We start from the raw sequence: 15,745 nt of genomic DNA, 5'->3' as shown, positions 1-15,745 counted from the left end.
ATAGTTCGGAGGACCCAGAGGGGAAGGGAGAGAAAACTGAATGGAAAGAAATCTGAGAAGGAAATAAACCATGAGATACTATGGACTCTGGGAAACAAACTATAGGTTACCGAATGGAGGGCAGTGGTGGGATGCAGTAACTGGGTGACAGATATTAAGGAGGGTGTGTGTGTGGTGATGAGCCCTGGGGGTTTTATGCAACTAATGAATCATTGAATACTACATCAAAAACTAATGATGTACTGTATGTTGGCTAAGTGAACATAATAAAAAACAAAATAAAAAAGAATCTAGTTTGTCTGATATAAGTATGATGATTCCAGCTTTCTTTTGATGTCTATTAACATGATAAATGGTTCCCTATTCCCCTCTCTTTCAATTTGGAGGTGTCTTTGTGTCTAAAATGAGTCTCCTGTAAGCAGCATATTAATGGGGCTTTAAAAAAAAATCCAGTCTGATACACTATGTCTTTTGATTGGAGCATTTAGTGCATTTACATTCAAAGCAATTATTGATGAGTATGAATTTAAAGCCATTGCATTACCTGTAAAGGCACTGTTCTTGTAGATTACCTCTGTTCTTTTCTAGGTTGTTGTTGTTGTTGTTGTTGTTGTTGTTGTTGTTGTTGTTTTGATTGTGGCCTCTCCTTCCTGCTCGAAGGGTCCTCCTTCATAGGTCTTGCAGGCCTGGGTTTGTATTTACAACTTCTCTTGTCTAGGAAACTCTTTATCTCTCCTCTATTCTGAATGACAGCCTTGCTGGATAAGATATTCTTGGCTGCATCTTTTTCCCCTTTGGCACATTCACTATATGATGCTACTCTTTTCCCGCTTGCCAGATTTCTGTGGACAACTCTGCTGCTAACCTTACGTGTCTACCCTTGTAGGGATCTTTTGTCCTTAGCTGCTTTCAGAATTCTCTCTTTATCTTGCATTTTGCAAGTTTCATAGTGATATATCTTGGTGTTGACCTGTTTTTGTTGACTCTGAAGATAGTTCTCTATGCTCCTTGGACTTGAATGCCTATTTCCTTCCCCAGATTGGGAAGTTTGTAGCTGTACATTGTTGAAATTAGCCTTCTGAGCCTTTTTCCTGGTCTTTTCTTCTGTGACTCCTATGATATGGATATTATTGTGCTTGAAGGAATTGCGGATTTCAATGTCTACTTCCATGATCTAATAGTTTTCTTTCTCTCTTCTTTCCAGCTTCATTATTTTCCATAATTTTATCTTCTATCTCTTCTATTCATTCCTCTACTTCTTCTTTGTTGTGATTGCATACAGTGGGTTTTGCATCTCATTTATAGCATATTTTAATTTCAGTCTAATTAAGTTTTAGATTTTCTACCTCTGCAGCAAGGCTTCCTCTGGTGTCTTCTACTTCTTATTTATTTATTTATTTTTAAGATTTTATTTATTTGTCAGAAAGAGAGAGCGAGCACAAGCAGGGGGAGTGGCAGGCAAAGGGAGAAGCAGACTCTCCACTGACCAAGGAGTCCAATATAAGACTCCATCCCAGGACCCTGAGATCATGACATGAGCTGATGGCAGATGCTTAACTGACTGAGTTATCCAGGTGTTCCTCTCTGGTGTCTTCTATGCTTCTTTCACCTTGAAAGAAGCTAGCATTCTAATGATTATTGCTCTAAATTCTTATTCAGGTATATTGCTTTTATCTGTTTTGAGAAAATCCCTAGATGTGATTTCCTCTAGACCTTTCTTTTGGGGAGAATTCCTCTGCCTTCTTATTTTGTATGTTTCCTGTTCCTCAGATTAATGCTACATTAAGAAGTGTCATACACTGTTGAGGACTTGGTGCTTCAGGTCCTTGTAACAGGAGATTCATTACACAACCCATGGAGCCACAGGTCTCTTCATTTCCCCCTAAGTCCTGGGCCACTGTCCAAACCCAGGAGTGTGTAATCATATTGCCCATGCCTCTCAACTTTCCTCCATTTCTATGCTTACTTTCCATGCCTTGCTGGCCCAGGTCCAGGGACTCTGGAGCCTGACTCCTTTCCTTGCTTGGATCAGTACCAGCTTTGCACCTAGCACAATGATGGGCAGTTGTGGAGAAAGATTGGAAGTGGAACAGCCTGGGTTGCAATTCTGGGTGTAACTCCATGTTTGCCTCCTGAGTCCTCAGGAGTCAGCCACAGGAGGAGGGTGTAGGAATAACAAGGTAGATGGAGATGAACATGGCAGGAGGAAAAGCTGCCTTCCAAAGAACTCCTGACAAAAACACCTTGTTTTCCTTTCAGAGTTATGGGCTTGGAGTCAATTTGGGGGAAGAGAATCAGGAATGAAGTGAGGCTGAGAGACTTACTTGTCCTCCTCAGATGTGCTTTCATATGGTCTCCATGAGTCTTCAGTGCCCATCCCATTCCCTAGCACTCATCACCTGGTGAATACCTATTCACCCTTCAGGGTCCCTTTCTTGTTTTTAGTTGTCTCCTTCCTGGGTGGGCCCACCCCCTTATTCATTCTTTCAGTACAGGCCTTATCATGTTTTTCCTGTACTACATTAGTTTTCTGCCTTTATCTCCCAGACTGTGAGCTGAGGAAACATTTGCTGAGTGCATGTGTGACTGAATGAGCATTCCTTGGGAAAGGGATGATTACCCCCCCTTATAGTAGGAGAACCTGAGGCACAGAGAGTACGACTGGTTGGCTTCATATGTCATGGGCAAGCCCTGGATTGGGCCTCCTGAGTGTGAGGCCAGTGCTCTGCCTGTAGGCACAGTCATCCCAGAACATCACTGAATGATGGGCTGGGACAAGCATGGGGAACAACACAGAGGCAGCTGAGACAGACAGTTTGGAGATCCCTGATTCTAATCCCAGCTGACACTCTCAATGGTGGTTTTCCTATGGGGATCTCATCATGTTAGCTCTCTGTAAGTGTTTTCCTCTCACAAATGAGATAATAAAACAAACCCACTTCCTGAGCATTTGGTAAACTAGACTGTGAAGTTTTTGCAGTCAGGATTCATATTTGTTGTCAGGATTCATGTTTGCTGGCAGCTGTGTCCCAGCATATAGCCCCTGCCTGGCACAGAGTAGGTGCTCCTAAAATATTTGTTGAGTAACAGGGAGAAGAGGCAAGCGGGAACGTACCCAGCCATTATCGCTGTCTGCTGACAAAGCTTTCCTCCCATAGTTTCCCATTAACATCCTCACAGTTAATTAACTTTAGATGTCCAGTCTAAGCCCCGCCCTCACTCTTCACCCTCCCTCCAGGTGGGCAGGGCCATCCTCCCCTGACTGTCTGGGCCGGGATTCTCAGGGAAGGTCAGCAACAGTCAGGGACAGTCAGGGAGAGTCAGCGATCCAGCAGCACCTGCACCATGAGTGTCTCTGTGCTGAGTGTCATCAGACCCCTGGGCGGTGTCCCTGGGCTCCTACAAGTGGCTTCCGTGCTAGGGCTGGTTCTGCTCCTGCTCAAGACAGCACAGCTGTACCTGCACAGGCAGTGGCTTCTCAGAGCAGTCCAGGAGTTCCCGTCCCCTCCTTCCCACTGGCTCTTTGGGCACAGGCATGAGGTAGGAAGGGGCTGGACTGGGGATGGAAGGGTGGGGTCAGCTGGGGAAGGCAGCAACCACCCACCCAACACTAGCTATGTGCCAGCACTGGCTTGGTGTGAGGGCTGCCCATGGCAAAGGGAAAATCCACATGTGGAGGGGCTCACCAAGTGTTTATGGTTTCAACAAATGGTCAAAGTCCATTGAGCAGTTGTAGTCAACAGACCCAAGTAACCCAATAGCATTTTGGTAAATGATGACTTGATGAATGAACAAATGCATGAGGAAGGGATTCTAATGGCCAATTCAGAGTGTCCAAATATTCCCCCCAAACTTGGGCTTCCCTCCATCATAACATTAATTATCCTCTAGTGTCATGGCCTCTTAATCTGCTGTCATCAAAGTAGTATTAATATACAAATTTAAATTTTGAAATACAATCTACTTTATGCTCCAAATAAAATTGTATGGCACAATTGCTTACCATGTGATAAAAGTTGTCATAAGTTTATCATGCAAATGTTGGCTTCCAGTAGTTTTGTACAACATGGAGTTAATCCCTGACAAGTTTCTGTAGGCTGTTGATTGTGAAGGCCACTAACTCCACTCGACAATGGGACATAACCTAGCTTAGGATAAACCTTGGACAGCCAGGAAAGTGTGGATCAGAGCCAAAGTCATAAGAAACAGTTCTGAACACTTAGGTTTCTGATGGATCCAGAACTCTCTCTTATGTCCATCTTGCCCTTACCCCTGGATCTAGCCACAGAACCAGAAGAAAGGTTTTATTGATTTCTCTTTCTTTCTTTCTTTCTTTCTTTTAAGATTATTTTATTTATTTATTTGACACACAGAGATCACAAGTAGGCAGAGAGGCAGGCAGAAAGAGAGGAGTAAGCAGGCTCCCCACAGAGCAGAGATGCGGGGCTTGATCCCAAGACCTTGAGATCATGACCTGAGCTGAAGGCAGAGGCTTTAACCCACTGAGCCACCCAGGCGCCCTATTGATTTCTCTTTCTTTTGGTGACAGTTGCAAAAAGAAGAGCAGCTGCAACTGCTACTGAAATGGGTAGAGAAATTTCCATGTGCCTGTCCTCGCTGGCTATGGGGCACAGAAATGGAGGTCGTGATCTACGACCCTGACTACATGAAGCTGATCCTGGCACGATCTGGTGAGAGGACACCCGCATACCTGTTGGAGTAGCTATTCCCTCTTGGATACATGCCCAGGGGTCTGTGAACTTGCACAAGACACTGGAGGCTCAGCTATCAATACATGACTCTCTACCTATGACCCTCCCAGCATACGAGCCAGCAGAAGGCCAGATATTATATAAATTGAACGTGGAAACAGCTGTGTTGGGCTGCTTTTTTCCTTTTTCTATTCCTTTTTCTTATCCTTTCTGTTGTGTACTGTTCATTCTGTTATTCTCCCCTTCTTTCCTTCCTTCCTTTCTCTCCTCCTTCCTTCCTCCCTTCCTCCTTTCTGCCTGGCTGTTGCTGTCTTTCCTTCCTTTCTTAACCAAACTGAGACAATTCCAGATCTGAAAGACAATTTCTTATACAAGATAACTTCAGTTTGGTACTTCTAAGTGTTCTCTATGATGGGTAATGGTATGGCCAAGTCACCACGATTCCTCAAAATACCTGAGACTCTGTCTTTTCACTGGCACTAAAACAGAGCCCTTGTTTCTGCTGAATATACCTACCTGATGCAGTGGGGCTCTTCAGGGGGATTTTGAGTCTGCCTTCCCCAGCCTTCAGTGACTATGAGGAAAGAAAGAGAGTTCGCATTGGAAGCAAGTAGGAGGTGCCTTGACACTAATTGCCAGCTAACAATCATCAGAAAGGGATGGGGGACAATGGTCTGAAACATAGCTACCTCCAGGGAACATCATGTCTATGTTGGTCACTTCCAGTTTCCTGTAATGCCCTTCTTACTTTCAGACCCAAAGTCTGATGGTTCCTACAGATTCCTAGCTCCCTGGTTAGGTAAGTACATTTAATTATGACTGTGGTTTACCTTCTGCTTAGGTTTACCAACACCTATTCATTTGACCCAGATTAAATAAGAGGTGACCAGCACCATAGTCACTTCACTTAACTCTGAGTTGAGTCTCCATTCTCTTCTTCTAATAAAAACCTCACCTCTTCCTGATGGTGGGAGAGACCTCCTGATTCTCAGTTTATCCCACATCACTTCTGAGTCCTCACCAATGATCTCAGCCCAACTTTTCACTAAAGTCCTTCTATAAACCAGCCTTAGCTCTGTTTCAGGCTTTATTTTTGCAGCTGTTATAACCACTTCCTGCGCACCAGGCTTTGGAAAGTCCCCTTCCTGACATGCACTGTCCTTTCCTGCCTTGCCCAGAATGCCCTTCTTCTGACACCCTGGGTTCCTCCCCAGTTGTCCCCAGACAACTCTTGGGAGGTTCCTCCCTCCCCCCCACACACCCATTGTGGTCCAGGGTATGGTTTGCTCCTGTTGAATGGGAAGACGTGGTTCCAGCACCGGAGAATGCTGACCCCAGCCTTCCACTATGACATCCTGAAGCCCTATGTGGGGCTCATGGCCGACTCTGTCCAAGTGATGCTGGTAAGTTCAAACCCTGCCCACGTGCACACTCACACCCCCGTACAGTTCACAAAGTCCACTCTCAGACAGCTGTGTCCTTCAGATATCCATTAGACATGGCACCCAGATTCACCCACTTATACCATATTATGAGACAGGGCCCCCTGAGGATAGATGGAATAGGAAAGGACCCAGGCACTTATTTTCTCCACTCTTTGCTCATTGCCCATAGGAGAGTCAGTCATGGTGGATAAAGGGTCCCTTCTCCTCTTGCTTTCATGTGTTTGATTTGGGCAGGAAGAGTAGTCAATGCCCCTAGACAACAGGACAAGCTTCCCCTGGTTGGTATGGGCAGTAGGAGCTTCAAAGGCATGGTGGACATCCCATGTGTTCACTCCGGTAGGCTCTGGGCTGGGGCTGAAGGCTTCTGATGGGTTTTAGATGCTCCATGGAGGGAATTGGAGACCAGGTCTCTATCCCCAAAGCTGGGTCCTGCCATAACATCAACTCTGAGAATGACTCTATTTCTCACTCATTCTGCTCAACTAACATTTGTTGCAAAAGAGGAACCGAAGTCCCTGATATCCCTTCTTTAGAAACCCCAGTCTTAGCCCTTTGACCTTTCCTTTGCCTTGACTCTTGCTCCCTAAATTGGGACTTCACCTGTTTTTCATGTGTAGATCAACCCCAAGACACAAATATTTACCCTGAGTCCCCTGAAAAACAATATTTTCTGATCTGCTAAAAGGTGGTTATTATCAAACTTCTTCCTAAGTCAGATGGTGAGAGATCATGATTAATTAAATGAAAATTAACTAACAACTTTCTCAGAGTATATTCTGAGAAAATACTCACTGCATTACAAATAAATGGCTATATGGTCCTAAACTGATGAAACACAACTGCTTTAGAAAGTGAGGGCATCTTTCAGAATATTTGGAGAGGCAGAGAGAGAGTCTAGCCTTGTTAGCATGGGTCCTTTAAAGGAGTAGAGAAAGGTTTATGTGTCCCTCTACCACAGGAAAAATGGGAGGAGCTCCTCAACCAGAACTCATCTCTGGAGATCTTTGGACACATCTCCTTGATGACGTTGGACACCCTTATGAAGTGTGCCTTCAGTGACCAGGCCAACCACCAGACAGAAAGGTTAGTGAAATCCTTATTAGGTGCAAGGTCCTATTTCTTACCAACTTGGGTGAACGTATCTGAGAGGTAGTTAGGACATCTCGGATGTTTACCAGCCCAAAGAGTCACATTCTGCAGAGAACCCCTGGCCCCAGTTAAATTCAGCCCGCAAAAACCCTTCATTAGGCACAGACCCTGCTCTCTGCACCAGGAAGAAACCTGGATGCCCATGTCCCTCATAAAGGGCTAAGAGTCTCGAGGGTATAAGAACAACATGACAAATGCCGAGAGTTGCCTGTCCCATTGATTGTGGAATGCTCCATACACAGGCCCACCACACTCCAGGTCACATGCCTCTCCCCATCCAGTCCATTCTGCATCCTCCCCTTTCAGGAACTCCCAGTCCTACCTTCAAGCCGTTTGGGACCTGAACAACCTGGTGTTTTCTCGGATGATGAATGTTTTCTACTGGAAAGACATCATCTACAGGCTGACCCCTGAAGGCCACTGGAACCACCAGGCCTGCCAGCTTGCCCATCAACACACAGGTTGTATCTGCCCTCTGAGAAGCTCCCCTCCTTCATCAGGCACATCCCAAAGGGTCTGGCCCTGACCCTCAAGCTGAGTCCTGCCCCGGGCTGCCCTTCCAGGACCTGGGAAACACCGACCTGGGAACTCCTCTGGTGCAGGTGTTAGGGTGCCAGGTGCTATGCAAGAAGCTACATGTGTCACCCCATGGGTGAAGGCTGAATGAGCCCCTGCCAGCAGTATTCAAGCAGAGCCTCCTTGGCTGTGCTGCTGAGGGGAGTGGTGACCTGCAAGCACCTGGTGCTAGAGCTCCCACCCCACCAAACACACTCACTCCCACATTCCTCCTGATCTACCTGGCACCCTGACTGGGGCTACTGTGAGTGTCTGTGTCTGGGCACCCGGAGCATTCAGCTCTGCCTGGGAACACTGTTCTGGACAGACCGAGTGATCAAGTTGAGGAAAGCTCGGCTACAGGAGGAGGGAAACCTGGAGAAGGTTAGGAGCAAGAGGCACTTGGACTTCCTGGACATCCTCCTCTTTGCCCAAGTGAGTGTGGCAGGGAAGGCCTGAGGCTTGTCCCACGAGTGTGGAGGAGGGGGGCAAATTCAAACCTGCCCTTGCTCTGTGTCTTCCCAGATGCAGAACAGGAGCAGCCTTTCTGACAAAGATCTCCGTGCGGAAGTGGACACCTTCATGTTTGAGGGCCATGACACCACAGCCAGCGGCATCTCCTGGATCCTCTATGCTTTGGCCACACACCCAGAGCATCAGCAGAAATGCCGGGAGGAGATCCAGAACCTCCTGAGGGGTGGTGTCTCCATTACCTGGTGAGTGCTCATGAGATGGGAGGCCCTTCCCTCTCAAGTAGAGAATTCCCTGGCTGCCAGGGCCTTGCCCACCCTTCAGGATAGCTTTGTTTTAGGGGCCACCTGGACCAGATGCCCTACACCACCATGTGCATCAAGGAGGCACTTCGACTCTATCCACCAGTTCCAGGTGTTGGCAGAGAGCTCAGCAAGCCCATCACCTTCCCTGATGGACGCTCCTTACCCAAAGGTGTGAAATTCCCCATTCTCACTCATAAACTGTCAGCAGGAATGCATGAGATACCAGAAATCCACATGTATACCACAGTTTGTGCATGTCTTTGAGACACCTTACCCCTCAGGAAAACTAGTATTTCATTTGTTGTTCAGATGAGGTATATGGTGTTCTTTGCACAGAGCTTAAATCCAAGAAATAAAAACCCGATAGACTCTGAATGTGGTTTTGTGTTTTGCCCTAATATTCTCATTCCTTGAGATATGAGTGCTTGAGAGAAAATCAGATGGGACTGGGGGAGATGTGGTCTTTCCTTATAGGGTCTCGGCTAATGAGAGAGATCAAAAAATTCACCATCATGGATCAGATGGTCCAGTCTCCAAGGAGCCCTCAGGATGATGGCAGAGAGTAGCTGATGACCAGATCTCAGATCCCTGCCATAGCTGGAGACCACTGTTCATCTACTCTCTGCTCTGAATCCCAGCCCTGCCACATCCTAGCTGGGTGGTCAGAGGCAAGTTGCTCAGCTTCTCTGAGAATCAGGTGCCTCATGGGAATGATGGAGATGTGAGCCTTCATTGGAAGGTTATTGTGAGGATGTAGGCGTTCATGGATATTTCTAAGAGGTCACGGATGGTAGTTGATAAATGTGAGTTGTCCCTTGAGTTGCTCCAAAAAGCCTCCAGTTCCTTCCTGCGTCTCAGCCTGGTCATGATTAATCTTCTAATCTGTGCACACATGCACACCTGTTGTGCCATGTCTGCCCCATCTCTCCTGCAACACTATCATTCCATTCACAGTGATGAGGAGTGGTTCTCAATGTGGCTGCCAAGCTGTGTGTGGGTGCAGCTGGGCTCCACAAACATGTATGTCTAGCCTTCTCTCTTCTGGTTCACAGGATTCTTAGTGACGCTCTCCTTTTATGCCCTTCACCACAACCCAAAGGTGTGGCCAAACCCAGAGGTATGATGACGTTGGGCAGAAGAGGTGGATGACCTCTCCAGATCAAACCCTCTTCCTGGCCCACCTCTGGGTGTGCTGTCCCTTGGATGATTGGAAGGAAGGGCTTGAACACACCTGTCCTGGCCCTGGTGATCCCTCTGCAGGTGTTTGACCCTTCCCGGTTTGCACCAGGCTCCTCTCGACATAGCCATGCTTTCCTGCCCTTCTCAGGAGGATCAAGGTGAGGCACTCGTACTAGAATGGGAGGAGGCAGGGGCTATTTTGGGGGTACATACTTGATGTTTGTGACTTGCTACATTTATGTGGGTTTCTGTAGATATGTCCTGGCATGTTGGAGTGCTGGGAAAGAGGTATGTGTCTCTATGCAAAGAAAGTTGGTAATCACTGAATGCCATGGAGACTTTGACCCATTGCTCTTACACAATCTCCATCCACAATTCAGTATCAGTGGGTGTTCCATAGCTCAGGGTATTCTTGTGAGTTCTTCATTTTGTGAGTATGACTTTACAGAATTAGATTTTCTCACATGTAATTTTCAAGTGTTGTCAAAGTCAAACACAGGATGGACACAAAAGTTTTTGTTGCACACAATCTCAAACCAGATTTTCTTTTTTTCTTTTCTTTTTAAAATTTTATTTATTTATTTGTCAGAGAGAGAGCGAGTGAGAGCGAGCACAGGCAGACAGAGTGGAAGGCAGAGTCAGAGGGAGAAGCAGGCTCCCTGCAGAGCAAGGATCCCGATGCGGTACTCGATCCCAGGATGCTGGGACCATGACCTGAGCCGAAGGCAGCTGCTCAACCAACTGAGCCACCCAGGCGTCCCTCAAACCAGATTTTCTACTAAACTCCCCATTCTGCTCCACACTGCACCATTGACTACATTGCATGTGCTTCCGTACTCAGCTTCCTGCATGCCTCAAATATTTCAGCCATATACAGGAAAGGTTCCTGTGTCTCTTAAGTGCTTCATAAAGTACTCGGCTAATGTGTGCTGTTGCTATATTTTCTTCAACCAAATGAATTATTGATTCTATGGTAATGGTCATGTACACTTGACAATTTTCTCAGGTGTCCAATCAGTACATATGATCTGGGCTCTATATACCTTAATATTACACTTAGAGTCCAGACATCCAAATGGGCAAATATATAAAAATGAGGACATTTAATTGCTTTTGGAAGAAAATGCAATCTGTTGTATATATATGACACATGGCATTTGAACGTTATCTGGTGTGTAAAATGTAAAGCACACGTGAAGTAGCTGTTCAGTGGGATGACTATTGTCCAGCATGGCTGCTGTGAAATCCTCCAGTGCTGCTGAGAGTGTCCTATAAATAGTAACTGCAGGAAACTTTGTAAGCAGTTCTTAGAAAAATGTTTTTTTCCAAACACAGAAATCTGTCAACCCTTCACATACAGAGTGAACCCACTTTCACACCACATCTTTTAGCAAATTGTGCTTCCAGATACTGGCTCCAGGATCTGTTTTTCCTTGAGATTGAGTCCTTCTTCCTAGACATTGGTGCAAGTCATGTTGCTGCCAATAGAGACAGGAGAGGAGTAGGCAGCTTAGCTCCTAGCTCAGAACTAATGGTTACTCATTTTATTCCATTCAGCATGGGTTTATTTTTCAGTTCAATAGACATCGTTCATTTTTAAGACTACCTATTAAGCTTCTCTCTGTGTGCCAAGTCCTCTGCTATGAGAGAGCATACTGGCCTCGCCTCCAGGAGTTTACACTCAAGAACTACATGCCTCCACTCAAAAGAGACTTTCTTTCTTTCTTTCTTTCTTCTTTCTTCTTTTTCTTCTCCTTCCTTCCTTCCTTCCTTCCTTCCTTCCTTCCTTCCTTCCTTCTTTCTTTTCTTTTTTTTCCTTTACTCACTCATTTCCTAATTGACCCCACCATAGGAAGCTCCATGTTCCTGGCACTGTCCTACTCTGGAAAGCGATGTGTCCCTGAGTAAAGTATTAGGGTGATGTCAGGGTCCAGGAATGAAGAGGCATAGTGAGCAGGAGTTGGGGTGAGGACAGGCTATCATTGCCCTTAGCCATGAGCATGTGGCAGGCAGAGGTGGAGGGAGGGCATTCCTTGGGATCTCCTCAGCAGGAGCTGAGCTGGAAGGAGGAGAGAGTTAACAGGTGACTAGTGAGTGAGCCAACAACCGAGAGAGGACTCTGATGTCATCTGAGGCATTTGGACATGTTGTACCTGTGATGGAGGGCATGGGAGGTTCTGAACTTGGCTGGGGTTTCAGGAGAGGAAGTGGAGGCAGGAGACAGAAAAGTCTGGGTTAGGAGGTAAAGTGATGGCAAGCAGAGACATTTCTGCAGTAGAATTGGAAGACTACAGCAGCTGGTTGACTGAGGGACCAAGAAGAAAGTAGGAGTCTGGACCCAACCTGGCAGGCAGATGGTGTAGCAGGTTGAGAGTCACTAAGGCTCTGCCCCTGCAGAAGCTTCTCTGTGCCATACTGACTTCCTTACCCAGCTCTGCCTTGTCTTTACTCTGAGGATCTGGACCCCTGTGTGCCCCAGATGGTTAGAGCCTGAAGGGTGGCCCAACCCACCCCCATGGTGCCCTGTCCTGTTCTCCCCATTGTGAAACCAGAAATGGCATGTGCAGAGAGTCAACAACTTAATAATAAACTATTTTAGTGATACCTTGACTTTGCCCTGAGCACAAGTTGCTGACCTTCTTGCAACAGAATTTCAGGCCTACTGAGAGCATAGATAGGAGTAGGAGCTAATACTGGAAGAGTGTAGGCTTTGTCAAAGGATAAGGGGAGAGTGTGAAACAAGCTAGGTGGGGTAGGCGTAGAGATGTGTGTGTGTCCTGAGGGAAAGGGACTGGGCTGTGTGTCCATGCAGGAGGGCCATGAATGTGCTGCTCCTGGCAGAGGGGTTGATGCCACTTCTCATTTCCTTTTTCCTCCCTGACCCAGGAACTGCATCGGGAAGCAGTTTGCCATGAACGAGATGAAGGTGGCGGTGGCCTTGACACTGCTCCGCTTTGAGCTGGCAGCAGATCCTTTCAGGGTCCCTGTTCCCACTCCAAGAATTGTGTTAATGTCCAAGAATGGGATCTACCTGCATCTCAGGAAGCTCCTCTAACCCTTGTGGGGACAAGGATGAGCCCCGATGGCCTCCTGCCTACCATATCATGTTTTCCTGAAGTCTCTCTTGTCTACTGTCTTCTGCCCAATTCCCACTTTCACTCTGCCCACAGCCAGTCTCCTGCTCTCCTCCTGTTGTGCATCAGACTGTAGGCTCTTCTCCATCTCACCCTTTTCCAATATTCCTACCTGTTTGCTTGTTACCTTTCTCCTACCCAGCTGTAGCTCTGACTATCCACGTAAGTCATGATAAGCTGCCTGTCCCCCAGGCTGTCTGCCCTCTCCCTGTTGCTGTTACTTTCTGTCTGCTTTGTGTTCCTTGCTGCTTAACCACATTACACAGACTTGGTTCCTTAAAAGAGCACAAGATGCTGATCCTGCAGCTTAGCTGATCAGAAATATGAAATGGGTCTCCCTGGCACAACAAAGGTATTACAGAACCTCTAAGGGAGAATTTCTTTTCTTGCATTTTCTACCTTCTAAAAGTCTGCTCTTAAGGCTATTCAGTGAGGGGATTAGGCTTCCCCATTTATCAAGGAAATATGCTGTTCTTAAATTGATTACAATTAGAATTGATTACAGATGCTAACAGTACCCATGAAATTTTTAGTGCAACATCTAGACTTTTGTTTAATTGAATAACGGAGACTCCAGCCAATCCAAGCTGATGCATAAAGCTAGTCTATCACAGTCTACCATGTGTCCTCTTATCATTTGCACATTCCATTAAGCCATACTTCATCTGCAATTTAAGTATAATAAAGTCACACTTCCATCAACTAACCTTCACACAACTGAATGTGTGTTGATCCTTTTCCCCAACCAGGAAGCAGTCATTGGAGGGTATTCTCTCTTCTCCCTGAAATCCTGTGACCTACATGCTATGATACAAAGTTGACTATTAGTACCACACATCTGGGTTCTGCGCAGGATATAAGACAAGAAAGAAAAAATCTGACACGCATGTGCACACATGCATAATCATATTCATAACAAAGCAGGAAAATGCTAGAAGTAATTACCCTCTTTATTTCTATAACCTATGACATGGCCATCCTTCGCATTTATAACAGCCTTCTTCCACTACCCATTCCATACTTGCTTCACCCTCTGAATGTCCCTCAGTTGGTTGTGGTTTTTTTCGCCTGATGCCATGACCCAAATCTTCACACTTAAGGGATCTGAGCCATTACTAGTCTTGCCTGAATTGGGCTGTGGCATTTTCCCATTTATTCTCATGACAGGGCAGGGTAGTTCTATGAGATGCCCATGTATTTCCTCCATTCCAAGCATATTTTTTCTTATCTTCATGGTAAGAAAAGTGCCAGTTTCCCCCTTGGTGGTCAGGATTGATCAGTACAGTCACTGCTTCTGAGTTAGACCCATGAGGAGCACAAAGTGTCCAGGAGTCCTTCACATAGTTATTCTTGTATCCCCCAGCGGAAGTACTCCTACTTTTGGAGGCGAGATAACTAGGACAACAGAACCTAAGGTTACGGTGATAAGTACTCCAAGTTTTGCTGATCAAATCACTGTGGGTAATAATGAGTGGTGCTGCTCTTATTTCCATCCCTTGAGTCCTGGGTGGGTGAGTCCTGGCTATGAGAGACACAGCACCATATATTAGACATTGATTTAAAGCAGATGCAGCCTTCTGGAGAGCCTTCCTGCAAGTTATTGCCACCTAGCTGGTGCTGTATACCCAAACCTACCCTGAGGTTATTTCTCTGGTTCTGGAATGCCTAGCTGGAATGGATATCCTCCCCAACTGGCAAAGAAGACTCAGTATAATATAGGTGTTTGATGGCTCCAGCTTCATGGGACTTTTCCCATATGTCTCCATTCCAGTTTCTCAGCGTTTTCAGTGTAACAGAAGATATCCTGAAAGATACAGAAATCAGTTTGCTGATAATTCAGACACAGGCATGATGTTAGCTGGATTTAGTTTCAGAATCTGGGTCCTGGCTAAAGCTTGTTTCTACAGGTCAGAGTGATCTTCAGTGTAGACATAGAAGCTTTCGGGTTATTTATTCATTCATTCATTATTTATTTATATCTGAGAATTTGAATCCCCCACATTGTTCTTTCCTTTTCGCACTTTTTCAACTTTAGCCCAGACATCCAGTCAGTCTTCTTATGCTAACATGTTTTAAGACATCCAGTACTTGGTCACCAGAACCTTACCTTTTGCAAGACTTTGATTAGCAACATCCAATGGTGAAGTCTTGTGTATTGCAACATCGGGCCCTGGGCTACCAGTGCTCTATACCATTGGTATTAGAGTCATCAGTGCCTTTCCAAATAATCTTATTGGAGAACCAATTCATGAAACCCAGAACTAAGTCAGAAAACTTATGATTCTGTTTTTCTAGAGTCAATCTTAGTACCAAAATTTATATTAGAGTACTACCAGAAAAATGAGACCAGTGGAATAGATATATGCCTGTCCAGAAGGAAAATGACAGACCCAGAAGGACAATGTATCTGTGCCTCACTTGCTGTCCAGCCAGTAGCTTTCTTGTGTTCTTCGTGTCTTCACACTGAGCAGCTAAACTAAGAAAGGGGACTAAAGGACAAAGTCCTAGTTGATGGGATACCTGACTGAGTGAGGACACAGCAGGGAAGGGAAGGTCAGGGAAAGATCGTGGTTAGCCAGTACCAGAAGACAGGGATGGGAAGGGCAGGAAAGGTATTTGCCCACTCACCAATCCACTGGTGGAAACCCACTCACAAATCTACACTGGGCATCATGGGATATATAAGGAAAAGATGATCATGTCATACACAGACTGAGAAATTCCCAGAGGAGGCTTCTGGATAAATAGGACATGCATGGACCTTAGTTCCCCAAACTTTTTTTTTTTTTAAGATT

At 45.9% G+C, this 15,745-nt stretch overlaps 1 protein-coding gene across 2 annotated transcripts; it reads left to right on the top strand.

Moving 5' to 3' along the window:
- Positions 1 to 3,249: 3,249 nt before the first annotated feature.
- Positions 3,250 to 12,968, top strand: LOC131809952 (cytochrome P450 4A6-like). 2 transcript variants are annotated; one of them, XM_059137457.1, is made up of 12 exons: positions 3,252 to 3,540; positions 4,550 to 4,691; positions 5,467 to 5,511; positions 5,988 to 6,115; positions 7,116 to 7,240; positions 7,613 to 7,767; positions 8,190 to 8,296; positions 8,387 to 8,577; positions 8,673 to 8,806; positions 9,690 to 9,754; positions 9,898 to 9,974; positions 12,703 to 12,968. In XM_059137457.1, the coding sequence occupies exons 1-12, from the start codon at positions 3,346 to 3,348 to the stop codon at positions 12,869 to 12,871; spliced, it is 1,533 nt and encodes a 510-aa protein (XP_058993440.1). In that variant the 5' UTR covers positions 3,252 to 3,345; the 3' UTR covers positions 12,872 to 12,968. The 2 variants fall into 2 exon arrangements, 1 of the variants encoding a protein (XP_058993440.1); XR_009345346.1 differs by lacking the exon at positions 12,703 to 12,968 and having other exon boundaries at positions 3,250 to 3,540; positions 8,662 to 8,806; positions 9,898 to 9,932.
- Positions 12,969 to 15,745: the final 2,777 nt, after the last annotated feature.

The sequence above is a fragment of the Mustela lutreola genome, chromosome 10 (assembly GCF_030435805.1).
Source record: "Mustela lutreola isolate mMusLut2 chromosome 10, mMusLut2.pri, whole genome shotgun sequence".
NCBI classification, from domain to species: domain Eukaryota; kingdom Metazoa; phylum Chordata; class Mammalia; order Carnivora; family Mustelidae; genus Mustela; species Mustela lutreola.
Note: the sequence above shows the minus strand (reverse complement) of the source record. Positions and strands in the feature narration are given on the sequence as shown.